Source organism: Ceratotherium simum, chromosome 4, assembly GCF_057802395.1.
Source record: "Ceratotherium simum simum isolate JZ-2026a chromosome 4, ASM5780239v1, whole genome shotgun sequence".
Lineage (NCBI taxonomy): Eukaryota > Metazoa > Chordata > Mammalia > Perissodactyla > Rhinocerotidae > Ceratotherium > Ceratotherium simum.
In genome coordinates, this window is record NC_141903.1 from 46,390,606 (window position 1) to 46,417,553 (window position 26,948).

General features: G+C 39.3%; 1 protein-coding gene across 1 annotated transcript in view; it reads right to left on the reverse strand.

The window, feature by feature from the left end:
* Positions 1-326: 326 nt before the first annotated feature.
* Positions 327-26,948, reverse strand: part of CCDC192 (coiled-coil domain containing 192) — a 158,992-nt gene continuing 132,370 nt past the window's right edge. The window contains exon 6 of the mRNA XM_087430270.1: positions 327-1,797. Coding sequence (XP_087286396.1) covers positions 1,511-1,797 — 287 coding nt within the window. The 3' untranslated portion in view covers positions 327-1,510. The remainder of the gene's footprint in view (positions 1,798-26,948) is intronic.

The following is a 26,948-nucleotide window of genomic DNA, read 5'->3' on the forward strand; positions in this document are numbered from 1 at the left end:
CACTTTTAACAAACTGAAAGATTTAAAGCTTTCTCATACAAATATAGAGTAAGGACATGCCAACCTTCAGCATTATGTGTCGGCAATAAGGAGCAGAACTTCAAGAGTGGAACGGGGAGACCTAGCTGGCGCCAGAAAAATAGAAGAGACCAAGGAGATCGTAACGTAGTTCTTGGAATATGTTCATCGGGAATTCCACATGTGTTTGTGAAAATACATATTCCTGGGCTGTACACCCAAGTCCAGGAATGTGTATTCTTACTGATCATTCATGCTGAGTAAATCTGAGAGCTTCTACTAAAGCAATGCTAATCAGATTTGCCCCATGTTCGCCCATGTTCTCTCTTCCACTTCCCATCTCTCATTACAATCACCCTTACATTTAAGGAGACTCTTCTGTGTCTATGAACTCCTGGATGATGTGATTATCAAGCTTGCTATCATATTTCTAACATCTATTATTGTGCCTGGTAGATAGAATAGTTTTGATGAGTATGTGTTGAACTTGTTGAATTAACTCAAGAAGTAGAAATACAATCAGACTCACGGGAGAGCTAGAGCTGTTTGCCGGAATCATGCTGTATCAGGACAATAAGAATTAAGTACCTAATTTTTTCCTTAAAGTCAGTGTCTAGCTGCACCCTTTAGGTGGGAAATAGTTCACGTGAGGGGGATTCATGGGGGAGGAATATGATATGATTCCTTCTATTCTATTAGTTACAGGATAGCTTTCCCTTGCCCATCGTCTGTTTTTCCTGACATTATTTTGTGCTGTCCGCAGCTCCTTGGTACAATCACTAACGGAAGAGTGTATTTTGCCTTGGTCTTAGTCTTGCTCCTAAGGGAAAAATCAGTGTTACGTGTTTTCCCAAGGAGAGGCTGTCCTTGGACACTTTTCCCAAAGGACTGCAGCTCTGATTCATCCATTCTTTATTTCTTTCAATTGTTTTGGTTTATGTCATTTCTACCCTTGCTAAATGTTAATAAAATACCTGCCATAATGAAAAATATTCTAGAAGATATGAAAGGACAGACCTCGTGGCTATTTATCCTGCTGGCCATGATTCTGCTCTTCAGTACGCTAACATTCCCCAGTTTGAAGCCTGCCCTCCATGACAGCATTCTGTTCACAGTTGAGCTGCATACTAAAGCAGGATTGGTGCTACCCTTCCCTTGCAGTGTGACAAACCTCTGGTAAGAGGATAATGCTAAGATCTTTGACCATCTGTCTAGTTTTGTGTTTTTCCCTCTTCCACTGTTAGCAGGAATGTCTAAAAACATAGTATTCTACAGCTGTGTGGATTATGTGACTACTGACGTTTAAAGGGGAAACATTCAGTGTTTGATTCTGAACACTTCCTTTTGTTTTCTTCCTTCCAATATCAACATTCTAGGATATATTCAAACCCATGACCTTGAACTTGAGTTTGCCAGTGAGGAGACTACGTGGGTTCTGGACTTTACCTTCATAACACTTAACAAACTTTTATTGTTTTCTTACTGGGAATCTTTATATATCCTCATCAGAGACCACGGGAGTGACACTATTATTAGAGAAAATGGAGGTTTCTTGTAAACATTCTGAAGAGTCCTCGACCTTTTGGAAAGGATAGGGCCCCCGCTCAGCTTCCAGCTGCCGAATCTTCCTCTCCTTTTCCTCTAACACTTCTTCCAGCTCAGTGATCTTCTCAGTCTGAATGGAAAGCTGGGTCGACAACTCCATAATCAGGCTAATTTTTCGATCACCTTCTTCCACAGGCGGAAGATTGCTACAGGAATCTTCCAGCGAGTTGTCTTCTAAAACAAACAAGAAAAGGAAAGTCTGAGCAGTTTTAATTGGATTTCCCAGAACTCAAAGAGAGGGAAGATGAAAAACCTCATTTCTCACATTCTTAAAAGAGAACACAGATGTTGTGTCATCTGGTCAGATATACTGAGAAAGGAATCTGGATCCGGCGACGGGAAAGATTCTGGGTGCTCATGAAAAAAGAACTTGGAAGCCTCTGGAAAGGGAGGAGAATCAGTCTTTGCCAACTCTTTTCTGTATGCATTTAACTTTCAATTAACCATGAGAATGAGCAGTCCTTGAAAATCCAATCTACCAACAAGAGCCATCTCAAATTTCATGTTATCCTTTTCCCTAAGAATCTTTCACAAGAGCTGCAATCAAGTAGAAATATGCTTCAACTTGAATTTTAATTTGACTGGGGGAAAAAAGGTCATCGCCTCTTCTGAGAGAAGTGATAATGAGAAAAGACTAGTTTCTTAACCCAAGTCAGCTTTAGAGTTGGCAGGGGTGTAATTTGAGGCGATCCAGGAAAACTCTGTCAGCATGGTATCTCCCGTAGAGACCTGTTTCTTTTATAATTTTATTTATTTATTTATTTTCTCCCCAAAGCCCCAGTAGATTGTTGTATGTCATAGCTGCACATCCTTCTAGTTGCTGCATGTGGGATGCAACCCCAGCACGGCCGGAGAAGCGGTGCGTCGGTGCACGCCCAGGATCTGAACCGGGGCCACCAGCAGCGGAGCGCGCGCACCCAACCGCTAAGCCACGGGGCCGCCCCAGAGATCCGTTTCTTTTAGGTATGAAGGCTTTTCAGCATTTCTTAATAGAATCACAAATACCTCCTGAACATAAAAGCTTATCCTTTATCAATTTCTATCAGTTAACCCTCAGATAAGGATAAAGGCCTGAGTAAGGAGGGAGAGAGAGGCTCCAACAAAGAGATAAAAAGATTAGTGGCTGACAGCAGGGAATCCTTGAAAATAAATCTCACTAGACCATCAAAAATTTTAGCTGCTGAAAGCAAACCTTGTCCTTCTAGACTTTAGCAGTACCAATTTCCTTACCTCTCTCATCCTGAAATTTCCACCATTAAAATCATTTCTCTGAGTTATATAAAAGGCAGACTTTAGCTATAAGAAGTAAGAGCTGTCAAGGGCTTGGGTATCATTGTAGGAATAATTGAACCAATAGCATACGAATGAACCCGACGCATGGTATTGACAGCTGATTGCTATAATTGAAGGTCCAGCATTTACTTAATCCCCAGTGAAAACAAACCCCACAGCTGCACCTGAGAGAAACATAACTGTCCAACCAGGACACAAAAGCCTGCTACTAATGTGTACCTACACACCTGCTAAAGACAGGGCAGCTTTGCCATGGTAGTGCGTGCCGGCTACAATCACTCATTTCTTAGCAAATAAAACTACTTTGCAGTCATCACTTTCCCAAGGGATCACGGGGTGAAAGCTTGCGCACTGCATTGCACAGCGGGCCGAATGCTTTTGGCTTCATGAAAGCGATGAGAGGAGAGATCGGGCTGTTCTCTGCTCTTAGAAATTATTATTGGTAATATACTATGTTTCGAGAATCCATGGAGAAATTTTTGTTCTCAACATTTGAAATGCTAACAATAGTATTTAAGGAGACGGTGCTTTGAGTACCTCTTTTAAAAAGCAATATAAAAAAATCTCAAATCTCAAATCTCAAATGAGGATTTATTTTGCTGCTTCTGCAACAGGCCTGTGCTTTCAGGCCCAGGAGAGGAGTCCATATGTGGAGAGGGCTTCCTCATCTGCTGATATGCCAGGGCCTCACGTTTCCTTTTATCTGGCCAGAACTGTGCTGTCCATGTTGCTAGCCACTAGCCACATATGGTCATTAAGCAACTGAATGTGGCTAGTCTGAATTGAGATGTGCCATAAGTGTAAAATACATATTTGATTTGCAAGACTTAGTTTGAAAAAAATGTGAAATATCTCATTAAATTTTAAAAATTGATTGCATTAAAATGATAATATTTTGGATATATTGTGTTAAAATATATTTTAAAAATTTCATTTGTTTTTACTTTTTAAAAATATGGCTACTAGAAAATTTAAAATATCATTTGTGGCTTGCATTTGTTGCTCTCCTTATAGTTCTATTACGTAGTGCTAGGCTAGAGTTTCCTTTTGGATGAGCAGTCTCTGAAACCCAGGTAGATGTGTTCCTTGTAGATGGCTCTAGTTAATGTGTATAATTGTTATTTGGGAGAGAGGATCACTGGCTCTCAACCACTAGCACAATAGATCATTTTTCTGTTAGCCCAGAAGGTGGATGCATGGAAATCTGGGATTGGGAAAACGGGTTCTTATGGAGTTGAAGTGAGTTTTAACAGGAGAGGAAAGAGAAGACAGAAAGTGGCAGCCTTAGGCAGTGGGAAGACGCTAAGGGAAGGAATGGTTGGCAGGATGGGGAAGGCTGGGCCTCAGTGAAGCTTAAGGATGGAGGCGTGCAGCAGAAGCCTCTCTCCTTGTATGTCCCTGTCTGTCATGTTCTATTTTCTCTTTGACCCCTCCTTCAACCTTTTCTTTCCCTAATTTTTCCTTTCCTTTCAGGAAAAGTTATGTTCTATCAATTTGTACATTGAAGAAAGGAGGTTAGTGCAATTCCAGAGGGCAAACTGGTGAAAAAGGATGTTTTTATGGTTTTTTTTTTTTTAAATAATGCAATATAGGTAGAATTCTTTGTTCATCTAATTCTAACGATAAAGGGGCAAAAATGCAGCAAGGTGACATTACATAGGCAATTATAGTCACTAGGTCTGCATCTTCTGTCTGTGCTCTCTCAGAACAGAGTAGTAGTAGAGAAAGAGACGCAGGGTGTCTTGGTCAGCTCAGGCTGCCATAACAAAATACCAGAGACGGGGTGGCTTACACCACAGATGTTTATTTTGTCACAGTTCTGGATGCTGAAAGTCTGAGATCAGGGAGCCAGCATGGTCGGCTTCTGATAAGAGATCTCTTCCTGGTTTGCAGTCGGCTACTTTCTCACTGTGTCCCCAAACAGTGGAGAGAAAGACCACGGGCTCTGTGATGTTTCTTCTTATAAGGGCACTAATCTCATTAAGAGGGCCCCATTGTCATGGTGTCTTCTAAACCTAATTACTTCCCTAAGGCACCATCTCCAAATACTATTAAATTGGGAGTTAGGGCTTCAACATAAGAATGGAGCGGGTGGGGCACAATTCAGTCCACAGCACGGGGAGAAGACAATTGAAAAAGGAATGGAGAAGCAACATGAAGCTGAAAAAAGGAGAGATGGCAGGAGGCCTTTGATTCCTACTGTATTGTTTTCATATATTAAATGAAAATACTGATAAGGAGACAAGCTAAAGAATATATACACCAAAAAAAAATTCTCATACAAGTATATTTTACTATTAAATGATCTCTTTACACATATAACAAAAATATTTTTGTTTCATTTCTAAACACATTAAAAATAATGAAAGTGATATAAACTCTTCAACAAAGTCAGGGACTCCAAGAGTCTCGCATCCTATTTGTATTGGAAATAGCCCAAGGCCACTCCAGTGAGTTTTCTGGACGCCACCACTAACGTTTGCATGATCTGGACTGCACTGCTCTCCCCCAGTCCAGGCTCCATCTTCTGGAAGGGACATGTGTCACGAGGGTCCTGACTGCTCTACACGTTCCCAAATCTCAAACACCAGTGGTCTTTCCTAGGCTTTCACTAGCAGCTCAGATAGTCTTGCCAAGGCCATGACTGCCTGAAGCATGGAGAATTCTGTCATCTGACCAGATAATCTCAGTGTAACCCCTTACCCAGAGGCTCTAGGAGACCCAGGGACAAGAGAGATTCTTCTATCCGTCGGAGACAGGGGGCAAACCTGATTAGCCACAGTCAGCGTATGAACTCATCACAACTGCTACTGTCGTGGAGGTTTTTACAAGCATAGGCCATTTTTTCATGATTTCCCCTCTTTCAGCCTCCATTTAAAACAGGTGTGAAGCAGGAGTGAGAATGAGGGTTCAGGGTCATGGCAAACAGGAGGCAGGAGAAGGGGTGGTGATAGTTGTGCAGGTTTAGGAAGGTTTAGAAAGAGGACAGGCAACAGGAGCCTTCTGCCCACAGGTGGGCCAGGCTGTGCTCAGGTTTCCATGTCAGCCCTGAAAGATGAAAGGCCCAGAAGAAATTGTGACATTTGCCTTTGGCCATTTCCAGCTTCTCATTCTACCCTCAAAACCTTCAGGCTCTTAGCAAAGTGTCACATGAGAGTTATGTCTGTCAAAAATGACTAAACAGATAACAGCAGAGGTAATTGTAGTTTAAGGAGTAACTTAGAGACTTAGAGTTGGAATATGCATTTTGGGGTGATCTGGTCTCACCTGTACAGGAATTATTTCTGCAACATCCCTAACCGGTGATTTTCTAAGCGAGGGGCTCTCAGACCTTGGTGTCCTTCAAGCTCTTCATAGGTCAGCTGCTAATTGTAATCAATGAGTAGAATTTGCATTTTGCCATCAGTGCGGCTACACGTTCTTATAGACAGACTGGTAAGAGAGCAGGGTACAACTTGTTGCTAATCAGAGAAAGGAGACGTGTTGTAACACTAGGTCAAAAGACCTACAACACGTGAAAACATTGCCTAGTGAATCTGGGAAGTTAATAGTTTTGTGTAAACAGTGATACAGCCCTGACGGGTGGCCCAGTGAATGGCTGGAAAGCTTTTTTTAGATTTTCTAAGTACTTCTCTCTAAAAAGGGGTGTTCTCTTTTGATCCTTTCACTTGTGCCACCACCCAAAAGTGTTTATTAAACAGAGAAATTCTGAGCACCACTGATCTAGTTTCTGATTCAAATACCTCTAACAATGGGAAGCACACTTGTTCTCAGCCAGGTCTCAAGTATCCTCCATGGCCATCTTTTTCATTCATTCTTTCGTTTGTTCGTTCATTCATTCCTTCATCTGTAATAGGGACTGGGCACACAGAGAATGAATCAGATGAGCTGCTGGCTCTGCAGTTGCAGCTCCGTGGTTGGGCAGGGAGAGGCAACACTGAATTAGGCCCTAAGGGACATTCAGGTTTTAGCTTCAACAAACACCTCCACTGGGTACTCACACAGGAACGTTTACTTTTCTCTCTGCCTTTTAAGCTAATGACCAAGGTTGCCAAGTATTTACTCAATAAGAAAGACTCTTACCAGTGACCTGATTAAATACCTCATTCCACCAAAGCCACTCAGGATTACTGTTTGGCCTAAAAGACTATGTCAGCTTCCTCCTCTGTACAAATGCCCATCACTCTGACTCACCTTCAAGCTGGTTTTGAAAGCTGTGTATATTTCTCAGTAACCACAAGGGAGTCCGTTTTCATCTATTGCCATACTTGGACTTGAAAACTGTCACATCCTTGTAAATATATCCCTCTCACTACTTGAATTAAAAAAAAAACGACAACAAAAACCTTCCTAGTTTTCTATCCTCTAGACTTTTACAATGAACATTTGAGAATGGTAATTCTGTGAAATAAATGATTCACTTATTTTTTGAATTCTTGTAGCACAAATATTTTACCTCTTGAAAATCCAATTAGTCTTAAGTTTTGAAGATTTCTCTATCCTCCCCTTCAATATTTTTATTTGTCCAAAGACCAATCTCTAGAGTGCCAAATAACTGACTTTGAGGGGTTTTCCATTTCTTTCCACTAAGGCTGTGAACACTTAGAATACGTCTGAAGTTGGCACATGTTTGTTGATTTGGAAAAAATAAGCAGCATTATAAGAACAGATTTAATTGGCAAATGTTTGGTCAGTTAAAAGTATTAAAATTCTGTGTGATATTTGCTAGAAATTTTTGACATGTATCACAAAATTTCCCACATCATAATGATGACCAATCTTATAATAGGATTATGGTTTAGAGGGAAAACCTTGAGGTGCAACAGCAGACTGGAGCAAATACGTATTTTCACCTAGCAATAGCCCAACAGCCCCCATATCTAAAGAGCTTAAAAATGTCTGTCTGTTTTAATAAGTGCTTTAGTGGGAACAAGATACTTAGTTGAAATCATGATGGAAAGGCTGCAGCCCTGGTGACACGGGGAAGTGCTTCAGAGAGCAATGGGATGAGAGGGCCTATAGAACACTTGAAAAAAACACTTAGAAAAAACAAGGAGTGAGAGAGACTGTGTAGGAAGCCCTTGCTGCTTCAAGTTCATTGGGCCTCAACCAGATGCTGTGCCCGAGCCAGTCCCCAGAACCAGCTTAAGGGGTCTGGCTGATGTGGATACTTTGAGAACTTGTTCATTGTTTGGAGACCAGGTGGGATGCAAAGCACTCATCTCTAATCGCTAGCATCACTCCCGCAGTGGTAGGATGCTCTCACCGTGAGGCAGGTGTGGGAGCTAAGCAGATCAAGGGAACTGCCGGTTCCTAGCTTCCTTCCTATGTTCACTCTGAGGCATAAAACACTGTGATGCCCATGTTTAGTATTTATTGAAATGGCTAATTCTCTTGCCCAGCACATGTAGTTGAAGTATTGCAATTGCTTCATATCCGGTCCCCCTGCTTCTGCTGCCATTTCAGTCTGGTTTCAACTCTGCACAGAGAGGTCCCATTAAAATATAAGTTCAGTCTTGACACTCTTTGGTCCAAAATCCTCCAATGATTTTTCATCTCTTGAAGACTAAGAACCAAGTGCTACACTGCAAGGTCCTATTTGATCTGGCCCCCCTTTACCTTGCTGACACATCTATTCTTCCTCTCCTCATTCATGCTGCTACATTCCCACCATCCTCGTTCCTAAAAAACCGGGCATGTTCCCACCCCATGGCCTTTGCACTTGATATTTTCTCTGCCTGAACAATTGTACCCCAGGGGATGCATACATGGTTAGCTCCCTCAATTCTTTCAGGTTTTTCCTCTCCAAAGCCACCTTCACTTACTGAAGCCTTCCCTGACCATCCTGCCTACAATTTCAACCTGACCCCCGCTGCTGAACACGTCAAATCCCTGTTCCCTGCTTTGGTTTTGCTGATATACTATATCTGGCTACTCTGTTTTATTTTTATCTCGTTGGCACTTTTTCCCCCCATACTAGAATGAAAGATCCATGGGGACGGAGATTTTTGATTGTTTTTTTACTACTGTATCCTCTGTGCCTAAAGCACTGCTTGGCACATTTGTTAAGTCACTTGTTAAGTGAATAAATGGATGAAAGTTAAGTGCATATATGATACGAAATCACTGTGGCAATGGCCAGTCCAAAGGTTTCAATTGGTGTATCCTTAAGATGGTTCCCAGATTTCCTCCCCCGGCACATATTTTCTTCACACAAAGCTTTTCACTATTGCATTTTTTTTTCCAGATAATAAACTGTTGTAATTGTACGACATTGCACATAACATCTCTGAGTTTCAGGGTATTTTTTTTTAAATGGAAAAATGGAAAAGTTGGAATAGGTTTCTTCCAGATCTGTGACTTAGATTCTGAGGAGCTATAAAAATGGTTCTCCAAGCTGACACCTGGGAAGCCTCATCAATACAGAGGATCTAGTTACTTACCCCATAGCTCTCTTTCTGGGGCAGGGTTCCTTCCCACCTACTTCATGGTCTCAGATCACATCAGATTGTTCTATAGAAGGAATTCTTTGACAAGGTTTAGAAACGATACAAACATTGTTAGCAAAACAATGCACCTGAGTTATACCAAGAGGAAGTCAATCTAAGCAGCAGGAAGGTTTTTTGGAACCTCTCTTACCTCTTCCTATGAGCAGGACCTGAAGTCCCCTCCCATAGGTCTGGCCTCTTTGAAGAGAATAATGAATGAGTGCGATGACTGACAGCCTGGCCTAAGGCCAAAAGGTAAAAATGCATCCTGGTAGAACAGGAAATTCAAGAGAGGGAGAGATTAGAAGATCATCAGAAAGAAAGAAAAAAAAGAGACAATAGATGAAGGACTATTTCTATGCTTATCTGAAATGGAATCAGTGTGAACTCAAAGTCAATTGGAGGAATAAAAGTAAAGGTGATTTTACATCCTTTGGGCTGCCTTGTTGCACTAGAGTGTCTAACAGTGAGCCTTTTCTCTGCTTTTCTTCTTGATGCACAGGGTTTATATGAGGGTAAGTCCTTACGAAATGAGGAATGCCAATTTAGTTTATTTGCATTAATTTTGAAAAGGTGTTATAGTTTCTGGTGTTATACGGCATTGAGAAATAAAATGATGCTGTAGTAATAATAGTATTGGCAGAGTTATTCTCTGATAATGACAATGAAAATTAGTTGGTTTTTTTTGTGTGTGTGCAGAAAGATGGGATAAAGGATTCATTTTTTTTATTGATCAGCATTTTGCTTGTTTAAACTATGCAGAGGGATAAAGTTTGTGGAGGGGGGTGCAAGTCATTTTGATTTTGCTGACTTGACACTGCTATTAAATGTCCCTGACAATAGGACACTTGGATGCAGTCATTTTCGTGCAAAAAATTTTTAGTGACATGGGCAACTATGCCTCACAACACATGGCTCCTTCTTTTCCCTAAATCTTACCCCGTCCTTCATTGTCTCCCTTCTGATTAACCTTGGGATGATAATGATAGCACGACTGAATTTTACCAGCCCTGTAGATACAGTGCTAGGTCTAGACACAGTACTTCTTGGCTGGGGTTAAGGAATCTGTGCATAGGATGTAATAAATTGCAAAAAATACTATAGTGACAGACTCTCTCCTTGACCAAACTTTAGTCAGGGTCATCTGAGCCCTTTTCTTGACTAGTCTTCAAGAGCTCAGTTGTGGCAAGAATCCTGCTAAGTCACTTTAGAGAGAATCCCCCACCCTTGGTGTCTGATCTGTCTGATCACTCTCAATATCTGATCAAATTCCCATCCTCCACCATCCCCCCGTTGATATCTGATCATCCTGGCCTGCCTACATGTTCCTCTTAGTCATTTTCTACTCCCTACCCCTCCGCTCCTTGGCTATAAATCCCCAATTTTCCTTGTATTAGAAGTTGAGCCAACCTCTCTTCCCTATTGCAATAGTCTTGACACCTATCCCAATAGTCCTGAATAAAATCTTTCTTACTCTTTTAAAAAGTGTCAGAATACATTTTCTTTACAAGTAGCAGTTGAAGGCCCACACAGAATTTATTCGGGTTGTTCACTTATTTTGCCTTGGAACACTAAAAATGATGATATCAACTGCTACTAGTACTGGCCAAGTGGGATCTTCACATCACTCAGAACAAACTCTCCAAGTGGTGAACACTCCATCATTTGAGAATGACATTGGTGAAATTCATTACTGAGATTTTTACTTATGTAAAACATCAAGCAGAGGAAGCTCTTAAGGCTCCATCCGTAATTCTAAGCAAGCTTGTCAGAGTACTTTAGAAACAGAGAGATATGGTAGGCAGAATAACGCTCTCCCCAAAGATGTCCACAAAGATATCCAGAATAATGACCCCCCAAAGATGTCCCCAAAACTGGTGAATACGTTACCTTATATGACAAAAGGTGCTTTGCAGTTACGATTAAATTAAGGATCTTGAGATGGGAAAATTATCCTAGATTATCTGGGAGGGCCAAATGTAATCACAAGGGTCCTTATAAAAGGGAGGTGGAGGTCAGAGTTAGAGAGAAATTTCTGAAGATGCTACACTGTTGGCTTTGAAGACGCAGAAAGCAACCACAAGCCAAAGAATGCAAGTGGCCTATAGAGGCTGGAAAAGACAAAGAAATGGATTCTCCTCTAGGTCTGGTGCAAGGAACACAGCCCTGTTGACATCTTGATTTCAGCCCAGTGACACCTGTTTTGGACTTCTGATCTCCAGAACTATAAGATAATAAATTTGTGTTGTTTTAAGCCACAAAACTTGTGGTAATTTGTTACAAGAGTAATTGGAAACAATTACAGAGGAGAACACTAATAAACATCTGAATATAATAATGAGAAAAATCTATCCATTATAAGAGGCCCAGAAAGCTCATTTGAGTGCAGAGTTACCAATGGATTTCAATTTCAATTTAAGGGCAACTGAGGGTTTCCAAATATCCAGAGGTCTGGATTCCATACCTTCCTGTATCCTCTGGAATCTTATGCCATTGTTATTCCCTCTTCCTTGTAAATGTTAACCTTTCTACTGGCTCCAAGCCATTAGCATTTAAACATACTCAATTGCTCCATCTTAAAAAGGAAATAAAACCCTTTCCCTGCTTAATGCCTCTTCAGCCACTGCTCTACTACTCTTTTCCCTTTAGAGTCAAATCTCTTGCAAGAGTTGTCTATACTCTGACTCTTTGCTCTTACCTTTCTCATGTTAACCCACTACACTCTAGCTTTTGTTTTCAATTACAGTACTAAACTTGGTCTTGTTGAGGTTGCTGATGTCACTAAATCCAATGGACTCGGAGATGTTCAGTGTTCATCTTGAATGATCTCTGAACATTTGCCACTGTTGACAGCCCCCCTTAAAACACCCTTCCCTTTACTTCTCTGTAATATGACAATCTCTTTTCCTCCAAACTTTCTGGCTACTTCTTTGGTCTTGTTTTGTGAGTTCTTCCTCAGAGTAATTACCGCATGGAGATCCTTACATTCCTGGTCTTAAACTTTCTTCTTTTTCTCTATAGCTAATTTCATTTGCTCCTGTGGTCTTGGTTGCAATCTATTGATGTGGATGATGCCCACATTTACAACTCTAGGTCAGACCTGAGCTCTGGACTCCAATCCCTTCATTGACATATCTCATAAGTATCTCAGATACAATACATGCCAAACTGAACTCATTATCTAACCTCCAAAATTGATCTCCTTTCAGTGTTCACCAGCTGAGTAAAATGGCATCACCATGCATCTATTTGCCAAAGTCAGAAATCTGAGAATTACTTTAGATTTCTCCTTTGCTCTTGCATCCATATTATCACAAAATCTTATTGATTCAAACTCTTTGTCTAATTGTCTCCATACCCATTAGGTCAGGCAATACACTCCTGTAGCATCCTTCACCTCTGTGCCCTTGTAATTCTCATGAAAAAATTACATTCTTAATCTCTCTGGGGTACTATTTTATTAAAGACTTTTCCGAACTCCATTATTTCTTCCTCAGCTTTAGTCCCTTTATGGAAATGTAATGGATGGTCATAAGAAACTAACAAGCTGGTCAGGACAACTTACCAGATGATACAAAGGGACTTTATAGTGGCAATACCTGAGCACTTAGACATTTATTTTTGGAATCTACAGGGTTCAGTTCAGAAGAGACCAATAGAAAAGTAGGTTTTAGGGAAAGAGCCATAAAAGTGGTTTAAGTGCATGAGAAGCAATAGCAGAGTTGAAGTGGGTAGGAAAATATCAAAGTGGCAGGGCTCTTGCACAATTGAGAGGAAAAGCTCACATAAACAAACACTGCTTATCAATCTTACCTCCTATACAAGTAATCATATCTAACTTCATTTTTATTAACTCATTTTTAACTTTTATTTCGTGCAAGCTGCTGTTAGTTTAAATTTTACAGCAATAAGGCAACAGTGAGAAACTGTTCCAGGGATGAGTGAAGGTCAGGGATGTCTCTGCTAAGTTAAATTGGCAGCATAAAATTGCCCTGTTCTTGAGGACAGCCTTTGAAACATGGTTCTTTCAATTCTTCCTCCCAGTGGAATGCCATTCCAATTTTATCAGCTTGATTTTATTTTTTGAAATTTCAAGAGGTAATTTCATTACATTCAAAAGAAATGGAGAAATTCCCCAAGAGAGAACTCAAACAAGCTTTTCTTTATTTAGGAAATCTTCTGATATTTGGTACACATGTTAATTTTCATAGATGTTTTTCCCATTACTTACTTTATCATGTAAATTATATGCCTTGAGAACATTATCAAAGCTAACGGTAAAGGAGTTCTTTTTAGGTTGGGCTTAAATCCAAGGCACTTTAGATAAGTACAAACAGTTGTCTAGGAAACTAGTAAAATACTCAGGAAAATGCTTCCATTCTGATATGGGGAAGTTTTGTTGTATATGTTTTGAATGTATTATACATAAATATTAGAAAAATAATATTTATAACTTTTAGAGAAGTCAAAATACTTCCATAACTATCATTTCACTTTTTTCTTTTTTCCATAGCCCCTTCCTCCATACTTGTAAGACAGAAGGAAAAGAGAGGGAGAAAAAGGAAGTGGAGAAAGAAATGAACATTAACAGAGCACCTACTTTATGTCATTTTACTAAGCAATCACACCAAAGCAGAGTAAATGTTTACATCTGGTTTCTATTATTACAACTGATACCACCAGAATCCTTGTGCAGAAGCAGATATGGAACATGCAGGCCACTTTTCAACCTCATCACCACCACCCCCCCACCCCATCTCTACCGTCAGGTATTCATATATGTCCGTGTAAGCCTTGTCCCATCAGCATATCCTCCTGCTCTGGGGTTACAACATATTCATGGGGGTTGTATTCTGAGCACTTCTCAATTATTTATGGAGTATTCCTGGCTTTAAAAGAATAGAACAGGCCAGGTATCCTATTCTTTTTTGTTTCCATCTATTATTAATTTCTGATCTGGAAAATGCTAAGATAATAGGAATCTTAGGAATTGGCAGCAAGATTACCATTAAGACTTGTAGCCATTTGTTCTGGCTACTTTCCAGGATGGCCCTCCCAGCGTCTTCTGGTTTTAACCACCTGGATAAACAAAGGCTTAGGGACACATTAATTTTCAGCAGGCCAAGTTCTCATTTTGTCTCTGGTTGAAGATATAGAAATTACTCAAATTTAATCTGTATTATGTATTAATTAGTCACTTCTATTCCTTAAACCACTTAAATTGAACCTTCAAATGAGAAAGTGTGCCTAAAACTATAAAAGTATCTGTTTTTTTTAAGACTCAGATGGGGTTTAATCAAGAGAGGTAATTTTTAGTTGGAATTAGCCTCAAAGAGTCAATATCGTCTATGAATATATCAGTCAGGGTGATTTCAGTTCCAAGTAACAGTACACATGACTATCAGCAACTTAGACAGTGGGGAATTTATTATTGCACATAAGATGAAGTCTGGGGAATTCCAGGGTTAGCTATTCTGTGGCTCAAGGAAGCCAGGTTGGCTTCTTTTAGATTCTCTTGTTTCTTCCTCCTCTTTGCAAGATGGCTGTATCCTTCACAGGGCCTTGTCTCAAAGTTGGAAGACAAAGGAAAGTCTTGTCTTGTCTCATCTTTTTAAGAGTTAGAAAACTTCCATGGGGCCGGCCCCGTGGCTTAGCGGTTAAGTGCGTGCACTCCGATACTGGCGGCCCGGGTTCGGATCCCGGGCGCGCACCGATGCACCGCTTCTCCAGCCGTGCTGAGGCTGCGTCCCACATACAGCAACTAGAAGGATGTGCAGCTGTGACATACAACTACCTACTGGGGCTTTAAGGGGAAAATAAATAAATAAATAAATAAAATCTTTAAAAAAAAAAAAAAAAGAAAACTTCCATGATGCTTACAGCAGAATTTACCTTATATATTTTTTGTCCATGGTTCTATCATATTCCTAAAGCAGCCCTTGACGAGAAAATAGAATCATCATGATTGGTTAAGACTCAAACAATAACATTCTGGTGTGGGTGGGGAGGACCCTTGAAACACACTGTCTGCCTAAATTATGACTAAAATTGGGGTTTTGTTAAGAAGGAAGAAGAATGGTGTCTTTTGTGTAGGTGACTAGTAGTGTCTGCGTGTGAACAAAGAAAACTGTTTTTATACAAAATGGCAATAATAGTGTGTCATTCAGTACTATTTTTGTTGCAAAAACCCTGAAAACCCAACTCTAACTGGCTTAAGTAATAAAGAGAATGTACTGAGATAGGGCTAATTTCAGGCAAGACTTGAACTAGCAGTCCCAATAATGTAATTGAAGATCTTTTGGTCTCTCTGTTCTCCCTTTACAATGTCAGCTTCTTCTTAGCCTGGTACTATTTTGGTAGCCAGATGATTGCCACTGTCTTCCAAGGATAACCTTCCTTCTTTCTATCTAGTGTCAAAGAGGGTCTCTACTACAAAAAAAAAAGGAGGCTTTCTTTCCCATAAGCTTCAACAAATATTCCTCACATTCCATTGGCTCATATTAGATTACAATCTCATGTCTGAATCAATGGATGGGCTATGCAATTGATGTTAAGCTTATAACATTGTAATGAGTTTAAAGTAATGTAATTTATGACAGTAATTTTCTGACAGAAGTGAAAGGAAGTCAGGAAGACAAGTGAATGGATGAATGAATCAATGAATGATGAATAAAGAAAGACTTCTCTCAATTATTATAAAATTCATGTTTTAGTAGCCATTTTCCTAGCAAGAGTTTCAATAAATTGAATAATTATTGTCTGGAGGATAGCATAAAATATAGCAAATCATAAAAATCAAATTTATAGGAAACATCTACTAAAAGCCACACCAGTATCAAAATTCTAGCAGAACAAGAAGCTGGTTGTGGGCCGGCCCCATGGTGTAGTGGTTAAGTTCAGTGTGCTCTGCTTTGGTGGTCCAGGTTCGTAGGTTCAGATCCAAGGCGTGGACCTATACAACTCATCAGCCATACTGTGGCAGAGACCCACATACAAAATAGAGGAAGATTGGCACAGATGTTAGCTCAGGGCTAATCTTCCTCAAGCAAAAAAAAAAAAGAGGAAGATTGATAACAGATGTTAGCTCAAAGGAGAATATTCCTCAGCAAGAAAAAAAGAAAAATCTGGTTGTTTTGGATGCAATTTATTGGTTTTGAAAAATATTAAGAAGTTATTTATTGTGACATTTTGATATTGGGGAAATTGAATTATTTTTTGGTCAAAGAACTCACACAGAATTCAATTAGTTTAGGTTCAAATTTAGCTTTGACATTTGTTTATAATTTGAAGAGAATTTTTAAATCTAAATACATAAGAAGAAATATGTTTAGTAGCGTGTACCATTTAGTGCACAATGATATTTAATGCCAGGAAAGTCAACATTTCTAAAATGGCTACTATATACATCACAAAGTAAAAAATATATATATATACACACACATTATAAAATATACCCTTGGACAAATTAATAGTGTCTAAGAGCCAGCAAGTGAATTCTATAATTCAGTATAAGAAGTATAATTATATAATTCAGTATAAGAGCCAGCAAGTGAATCATATAATTCAGCATAAGGGCCTACACTCACATGGATGGCCACTACAATAATCTCCTAAAATCTTAGACAAATCAGCCCCTCTGTGTGCCAACCTCTTCATTTAGAAAACAAAAATGTTAATCTATATAATCAATGAAAATTTTTCCTGACTCTAGAATTCTATAATTGTATTAGAGACTTTGGACTTCTGGGCTTATGTTCTAAACTCTTTTAGTGCTTAACATAATATATTGTGTTTTTAGTTTACATATTGGCATTTAAGCTTCTTACGTCTGGTATAATACCCCGTACTACATCTATATTGTCCAGTAGTGGGTACATAATTGCCAGATTCTTGTCGAGTTACATTGGAGGCAATGATGGTGATTATGGCTCTGTCTTCTTCGACAGATGGGTGGATAGGAGTAAATAGCTTATTTAGTATCCCTCTAATGTCACTATGACCTCAAAACTACTTGTCAGTCTTTTCTTATTGAAAAAAAGCCAAATGGACCAAATGTGAGCAGAAATAACTTGGTTAACATGTCCTTAGCTTTTTTCAGCTTCCTGGAAATTATGAGTGCTGTTGATGATAAACCACAAAGTTAGATATTTACATATGAGCATGAGTCTCCCAAATGGGGAAAATAAGAATGTTGCCACACTCCCTGATTTCAAAATATACTACAAAGCTATAGTAACCAAAACAGCATGGTACTGGCACAAAAACAGACACACAGATCAATGGAATAGAATCGAAAGCCCAGAAATAAACCCACACATCTATGGACAGCTAATCTTTGACAAAGGAGCCAAGAACATACAATGGGGAAAAGAAAGTCTCTTCAACAAATGGTGTTGGGAAAACTGGATAGCCATATGCAAAAAAATGAAAGTAGACCCTTACCTTACACCATACACAAAAATTAACTCCAAATGGATTAAAGACTTGAATGTAAGACCTGAAACTGTGAAAGTTCTAGAAGAAAACATAGGCAGTACGCTCTTCGACATCAGTCTTAGCAACATCTTTTCAAACACCACATCTGACCCGGCAAGAGAAACAATAGAAAAAATAAACAAATGGGACTACATCAAACTAAAAAGCTTCTGCACAGCAAAGGAAACCATCAACAAAACGAAAAGACAACCTAACAATTGGGAGAAGATATTTGCAAACCATACATCTGATAAGGGCTTAATCTCCAAAATATATAAAGAACTCATGCATCTCAACAACAAAAAAACTAACAACCCAATTAAAAAAGGGGAAAAGACCTGAACAGACATTTCTCCAAAGAAGATATACAGATGGCCAACAGACACATGAAAAGATGTTCAAAATCACTAACTATCAGGGAAATGCAAATCAAAACTACAATGAGATATCACCTCACGCCCGTCAGAATGGCTATAATTAACAAGACAGGAAACAACATGTGTTGGAGAGGTTGTGGAGAGAAGGGAACTCTCATACACTGCTGGTGGGAGTGCAAACTGGTGCAGCCACTATGGAAAACAGTATGGAGATTCCTCAAAAATCAACGATAGAACTACCATATGATCCAGCTATTCCACTGTTGGGTATTTATCCAAAGAACTTGAAAACACCAATTTGCAAAGGTACATGCACCCTGTGTTCATTGCAGCCTTATTCACGATAGCCAAGACTTGAAGCAACCTAAGTGCCCATCAAGGGACGAATGGATAAAAAAGCTGTGGTATATATACACAATGGAATACTACTCAGCCATAAGAAACGCGAAATCCAGCCATTTGTGACAACATGGATGGACATTGAGGGCATGATGCAAAGTGAAATAAGTCAGAGGGAGAAGGTCAAATACCGTATGATTTCCTTCATTAAGTAGTAGATAATAACAACAATAAACAAACACATAGGGACAGAGATTGGAGTGGTGGTTACCAGAGGGGAAGGGGGGAGGAGGGTGAAAGGGATAATTGGGTATATGTGTGTGGTGATGGGTTGTAATTAGTATTTTGGTGGTGAACATGATGTAATCTATGCAGAAATAGAAGTACAATGATGTACACCTGAAATTTTTACAATGTTATAAACCAATGTTACTGCAATAAACAAAAAATTAAAAAAAAAAATAAAATAAAAAAAAAAAAAATAAAAAAAAAAAAAAAAAAAAAAAAAAAAAACAATGTTGCCAAGTAAGAATTTCAATTAAAATTGAAAAAAAAGATTCTTAAAATTGATTCTATATTAATAACTGGTATAATAAATGTTTAAAAAGCCAGTAAGACAACTTAAATCCTCAAATTATCATCTCTCTGCGAGAATGGCATAGGAGTGCAGGTGTATATATTTCTGCGTGTGTAAACCTATGTCTACATAGTCCAAGAATATGCAGAGAGGTATCTAGAGATAATGTGACACAGAAAGTAACAGAGGGTAAGTGGCTCCTATTCAATGAGGAATCCTTTATCTGGACTTACCCTACCTGAAAGTGGCACTCTCTGTCAAAATAGCCCATCCCGCCCCTGCAGTACAGAATAGATAAAAGTACAGAGAGACAGGAAGAGAGGGAGAGGGAGTGAAGGAGGGAGAGAGAGTGAGATCTAGCAAGGCAGCATAGTAGAGGGAAAGCTATAGGAATGAGCAGTCACTGGGCAACTTTGCAGAGGATGCTTTGGAAAATAGTGACTCTCTAAGGTCCCAGCACTGTCTTGCACAGTAGCAAAGTAAGATCTGCTATAGAACTTCAGTGAGAAAGACTTTGTGCTTTCAGGGAGAACTTCGAACAACTGCAGATGGAGAAACTGGAATTCTCAACTGATTGAGAAGCCCTGATATAAGAGAGTGACTCTACTGTAAACAGTCTGAGACTGGGACAGTGCAAGACATAGGAGAGAACAGTGAATTCTGCAGAACCACGGCAATGAGGCAAAATATGGACAGGACCAGGAAAGAGTTGTTTTTTAATCCACAAATTCCTTAATGAATAGGATTAGCAATTAATACAAGAACCACATGGTTTGTTCAAGGCAAATTTAGAAAACTGTATATAGTATGTCTTATAGTATGGTTTCAGGCCTTCCTAATCCTTTCATCTCTACAAAGTTTTGAGTCAAAGAACCCTTCAGATATTATTAGAGATAAGGACGGGAACCAGGAGGAAGCGCCTGACTCTAGCAATCAAGTATCTGGAGTGGAAAAACCGGATAAGCAGCATCATTTTCCAAGTGCTGCTTGAACAAGGCCCGATCTTAACTGAATGTGTCACACATTCTGTGTGCATATGTGCATTATAAATACACATATATGTAAGCATGGCCAGGAGTCAGTAGAGACCAGCTAAAATAATAACATTTGACTAAAAGCAAACTTGTTAACCTCCCCCCCATAAATGCTGTACTTTTATATAAAAACAAATCGAAATAAAAGTTTGACTTCATAAAAAATTCTCATGGATTAACGTCAACTAAGAGAAAAATGTAAATAAGTAGAATGATATAAATTAGTATTTGTGAATGGGACTCGTTTATTTTGGGGGGTTTTGGAGATTTGGATTCATTCATTCATTCTGCAAAGTGCCTGTTATATGCAAACAGAGGATGCTTTGGAAAATAGTTATACATAAGCCTCTAAGTTAGGCCTTGGGGATAAAACAATGACTAGAAACCAGTATCTACCCTTAATGAAAAATGTAAATGCTCAATTCTTCTTATAGGATTCATATTAAGTTTGCTTGTGTCAATAATCTGTTAATTGGCTCAGTTGCAAGATAAAGAAATGCAGAAGTTCTCTACTACAAAAGACGTTCCATAATGAAAGCAAGCATCTTGAGAAGTATTATAGTAAGTTTAAATGTAAAGTATATCCCTTAGTTTCCTATAGTTAAGAGGAATGTCCATAGAATGATATATAAGAATTGTTTTCTTTGTGTAGAACATAACACTATAGTATTAATGTTCAGGGAAGGGAGCAATCTGTGTTTAAACTAGTGCTTCTCCAATCACTTACTGTGTGAGCTTGGCAGAGTTACTTAAACTTTCTGTGCTTCAGTTTCTTCGTCTGTAAACAGGCCTATCAATATATCAACACAGTACCTCATAGAACTGTAAGAGACTACGTGGGTTAATTCATGTTAAGCTCTTAGAATAATGCCTGGTACATAATAATTGCTCAAGAAAAGTTAAGTGTATTATTATCTACTTAATATTTCTAAGCATATTCCCCAAATAGAACTTCCCCATCTTCTTGTAAATCAATTGATGTTTCTATTTAGTAGAATGGTCAAGTAGAAGTTTCCATATGTATAGGTTCATAATTCCATAGCTCTATTTCCAAAATCATAAAAGCTCTGGAAAATGGAAGTTTTTCATAGCTCATCTGGTGGCAAAATCTGACCCGGCCTGATCTGAATTCATTTGGCAGCCAAGTCTGATCTGAAGTGATGGGAAGCTATTTATGGCATTTATACATCCTGTTCAGTGTAAATGTTAATACATTCGATTATGAAATATTATCCCAGAGACTATTGGGATTACCTTTCAAATCTGAAAAATTCTGCATTCTGAAACATATTTGGACCCCAAGTTTCAGATAAGAAATTGTAGACCTGTACTAGTCAGGGTAGAGAGTATAGAAGAAATTTCTATCTGTGGTTCTGCAAGGCAAGATTTATTAATCAAGGATGTGAATTTATCCAATTATAAACATCCTAAACCACTCAGCTCTCCAGATCCAAAAAATGTGGAACTTGTTTCCTCCATGACATTTCATTATCGCTAGATCTATCCTCCCTCCTACGTGTTCTCTCCGCTATAATTCTAAGGAACAGTTATTTTGGTTTTGGAATATTTATCAAGTTATAATAATTCTACCCCTCCTCCAATTGTTTTAATCTCATACTCCCCTCCCCCAATCTCTATCCACATTCATACAAATACAGACAAATACAGTACAGGTCAAAACAAACTCAAATCTTTGGGTGTAGATATGTATCCCCTCAACTCTGTTCTTGATTCCTACTTCTATTTCCCTCCACCTGGGATAAGTCAAGGTATCAATAAGGATGGGTCTTGCCAAGCATATTAACTCCATTTTGCCCTCCAGCACATGTCCTGTTATGCGTGAGCCATGGTTGGAAGAACTGTCTAGTCTTCAGGCAGTTCATCTGGTTTTGCCTCAGGAAGTTGACAGTAGGTTCCAACCTAAAAGGCCTATTCTTGTTAATGACTCCTAAGATCTCCAGAGATGTCCAGGAGAAAATTCTTCTAGGGCTCCTTCCTCTCTATCTCCAGGGAGTCTAAAGTCATGTGTTTTAAAGTTTTCCAAATAGGCCTAATCCGCACATCAGATTTAACCACAATAACTACAGCTGGGTTTGAAAATCTGATCTCACTCGCATCACTAATAGAAAGCAGCAGTCTAGGTGGAAGTGAACCTGAAAATTTCTTTTCCAGTGTACTTAGGATGTTTTCTTTCTCTTTTGCGGTCAGGGAAGCTCCAAGGTGTAGAACTATTTAGTTACCAATGTGGCCAAGAGTAAAGAGGTAAATGTAGGTTTATAACAGATATTAATCTGAATAAGTGAAGCACTCAAGCCCCAGTGAGGTGAGGACCCAGTTTTGAAGGACATATGGTAAAGTGGTGTCTGCATTTGAATTCTCTCTGGGCCATTCACTCATTGTGTGTCCTAGAGCAAAACTATTTAACTTCTTTGGGCTTCATTTCCTTGGTCAGTACCATAGGCAACATAATACCTGCTTTTGCAGAATTACCCCAGATCACAGCAGAAACTGACTGAGCTGGGATTCAAATTTTTGTCTGTTTGACTCCAAAATCACTGATCTTGTCCTTGTGTCATGCTGTCTCTAGAAAGTTCACAATGCAAACAGAATATTCCCTCCGCTGCTAAACAACCATGGCTAGCTATTAATATAGTATGGAAGAGCTTTTGAACAGTTTAACCTTAACAGTTTAACAGGGTTGCAGTGTCAAATTTAAAAGACTACCTTATCCTAAGAAACAAGGTGGCAGGAGGGGCAATCTGGAGCTTGCTGTGGTTCTTCTATGGCCAGATGTAAACCTGCTTCTGTGGTACCACTTATGAACTTTAGGAAATCTTATTGGAAGCATTGTGGAACTCATTGAGAGCTGAACAGAAGAGGAAAAACTATAGTGGAAATTTCAGTTGCTTAAGAAAATCTAAACAGAGAGTGAGGTGTCCCTCCTCCCGAGCAGTCCTGGATGCCTCCCATGTGATAGCTCCAATGAACATCTTATCACCAAAAGGAATCCATTCAAGATAAGAAGCTGCATCCCTGCTAGAAGCCTCTCATTATCTAGGAGCCAGTTTTCTCCTGTGATTTCTGCAAATGCAGAGGCCCTTGGCTTCCTGGAATACTTAAGTTCCAAAATCTCTTTGGTATAACGTTTAAACACCACACTTAAAAAAAAAAAAGTGTAAAGTACAATTTCTTTTTTTCCTAAACCCAGGAACTTGTTCTCCTTGGAGATAAGAGGAAAGCAGCTTTATAACCCATTATTACACATTGGTAAGGGAGACGCACAATTTATGCTTTGAAGGGAGATTACCGGAAGGACAGCCCGAAGACACCGTCTCAGGTCAGTGGCATTTCCTTGCTTGATGTCGTTTCCTGATAAAAACTTTTTTTGGTGAGAGGTAGGGGAGAATAAGTGGGTGTAGGGCTTAAAATCAATGGGTAAAGAGCTTCAAATGAGGCAAAAAACAGGGAATTGTGGTATTAATTTTCTCCCGCTTTCTCAATTTTACTGTATGTTGTCATCCCCTCTGTGGGCCCGGAAGAAAAAATTCTCTATGTATCTGTATCTATCAATAAATGCATGTAAATTATGGTGCACACCAGCTTGTGGTGCTGAGAGGAATATAATATATGATTTTTTATCTTCTCATGATCAATTTACAGGAGAGGATGTAGATTTAGGGTCCATTTAGATTATAAGTAAGTGATAACATCTCTAGAATCATGAGAACTTCCCAAGTTAATATAGCAGCAGCAGGTTTATCTCCCAGCTTTTCTTCAGCCATCAGAATACCATGGATTATTGTTAGTATTTGCCTGTCTACAGCTCTGTCCTCTCTTCTGGCATATAAACTCCTTGGGGATAGAGACAGGGTGTCACCCGGCTTCTTATCTCCAGGGCTCGCATGGTTACGTGGCCCACAATCGTGTTCCACAAATGTTTGTTGACATCTTAGCAATATTGTAGGACTCAATGTGTGCCTTGTGAAATTTAAGAAAGTGATCTCTGGTCTAGGATCTGATGATTGGACTGGTTGTACAGAGGCATCGTTGGGAGCTATTTCGTGTTCTTATTGGGTGATGTGCTATATATAGTTTGAAGGTCACATTTTACATAAAAGTAAATTTCTCAGTTGGCTAATATAAGTCATTCAGAGCAAGTGTGTTTATGTCTAATAAAATTATACAATGCACGAAGCTACAGGAAACTAACATTCTGCCTATCTTCAACTTCCAGCTAAATTAGGCTCCAAGAAAGGAAATAGTCTTCTCTCTCACAGCTTGCCACTTTTAAACAACCGCAAAGGCCTATTCCCCATGGGCTGGACTTTGGCAGAACACTGCTATTAGCCTGTGTACGGGGTCATGTGAAATACCGTGATCTGGACAGTCAGTGGTCCATTGTTTACTACTGGATACCACCTTTCTTATGGCTCCTGCATGGGAAAAGAAACCCCCATGTTTACTGCAATGGGGAAACAATGGGAATGGTTGGGGAAATTGTTCTACATACAACTATTTAAACTCCTGTATATTTATTCAGTTCTGAACAATTACTAGTTCAACACTGGGAGTTTATTGTAGTCTGGATTTCCTTATTACACACCCAACCATTTAGAAGCACAGCTGGAAGTTTCCTTTTATGTTGCATCATTCTACTTGATAATAAAGATGGATAGCCACAAATCTGAGAAAGGTAGAGCATTGGTTTCATTTGAACATGAATTCTTTGTAATTATTTAGGAAGCCAGTATAAAGTGCTGCCACTCATTGTTGTCTGTTTTTGCTTTTGCATGTTCTATTTAGTGAGAATGCCAAAGGCTTCTAGGGACCCACTACATAGTGATCCAGTTTAAAGATAAATAGAAGATTTTACAATACACCACCTTGAAAGCTATAAAGGCATATAACATTTTGCAGATGTACAAACAAGACAGGAAGGATCTAGACTCTAGCTTCAGGCAGAAGATGCGGATCTGAGCTGCCTTCTAGGCTTTGGAGACTCAGGAAGGTCAACTTTTGTTTGTAACACATTCTGATTATTTCCATCTTCTTATAGGCACTCCCTCTGCTTTGTCTAAGTTTGACATAAGTCTCTTTCACACAGGTGCTTGTCTTGGCAGACACAGCGGAGGTTAGGAAACTGGGCCAATGAGCACACTTTGAAAACACTGCAATTTGATCGTTGTATTTACTCTTTTTCATAGGAGAGGCAATAAAAACTATCCTAGAGATGAATTGAGATTCTGGTCTTCCCTAAGAAGTAAAATATGTATGTGTGTGTGTGTGTATATATATATATATACACACACACATATATAAACCATTTTATCAAGTCTTGAACTTTTCTATTTCTCTATCTTGATCAGAAAAATAATAAAACAAAAGAAGCCATTTATGATTAGTTCAGTAAACTTCAGTGTATCATTGTCTTAGTACTTTAAAACTTAAAAAAGAAACTAAAACTCTCTTTATTAGAAAGCATCCTGGACCAGATGTCAAAAAGTATGAGTGTTGCTTCTAGTTCTTTCATTAACTAGCCAGTGACAGTGGACAAATTGTTTAATTTTACAATTTTTATAGCTGTTGAGATTGCGACCATTGTATACTAAGGGCACAAAAGACTGCAAATTAGGCCGCAAATTTAAAAGTTGCAGGCATGTTAAAAACAGAAAAAAATTGTTTCCTAAGTGGAGCCCATTTAGAAGAACATATTTATCCAAATCTAGTGTGGTATACCTCAAAATTTAATTGATTTCTTCTTTTTATTGGTCTCCTATTCTCACTTGGTAGCAGGAGAAAAAAATGAACTTGAACTTGCCCACTCAGGGTAACTATGTCCTTGTAGTTTAAAACAGTTACTTCTCAGTCCCTACAGGATTTAGGTCAGTCAGTTCTGGGGTCTTCTCACCCACCTTATCCTATCTTTTCTATGATAAATTCTTTAAGAAGTTTATATGCCATAGTGCTATGGTTTGTAATCCCGCTGTGGTCAATACTGTCCTGATGCTCTCCTGTGTCCTTTGATGATTGGTGTCTACTGAGCTATGGCTGGTTTCACCTCTTTTTCAGATATTGTGCTGGAACAGGACCCTAAGGGCCCTCATTTCTGACATAGCCCATCTTCTCTAGATTTCAATGCCATCTCCTTGTCCCAATCCTAGAACTCTTCGGGTCTCAGCTCTTTTGCCCCTCATTCCCTACCCCAACTGGGGCACATGAGAACTTCTATATTTCCTTCACGGTATGTATGAGACCTGGGGAACCAGAAGTGCTCCCACTTCCAGCCATCAGCGTAGAGCATCTCCAAGGGCAGACTCCTCAATCTCTGTGTGGTAAAGCAGTGAATTAACCTCCATATAACTGGGTATTTATACCACTGCCCATTGCTGTCTCCCAGGAGTCTGACCTTGTGCCTGACTTCATAGATCTTTTCTCTCTCTTTTCTCTTTGGCTCCTCCTCCTGGTAACAGTAAAGTAAGAATTTCCTGGGGCCGGCCCTGTGGCCGAGTGATTAAAGTTCCTCGCGCTCCACTTCAGCTGCCTGAGTTGGCAGGTTTGGATCCCGGGCATGGACCTACTCCACTCATCAGCCGTGCTGTGGAGACATCCCACATACAAAATAGAGGAAGATTGGCACAGATGTTAGCTCAGGGTGAATCTTCCTCACCAAAAAAAAGAAAAAGAATTTCCTTTGCATCACATCATATGATCTCCCTTCCTTTTCTATGGTATCATCTAGGGC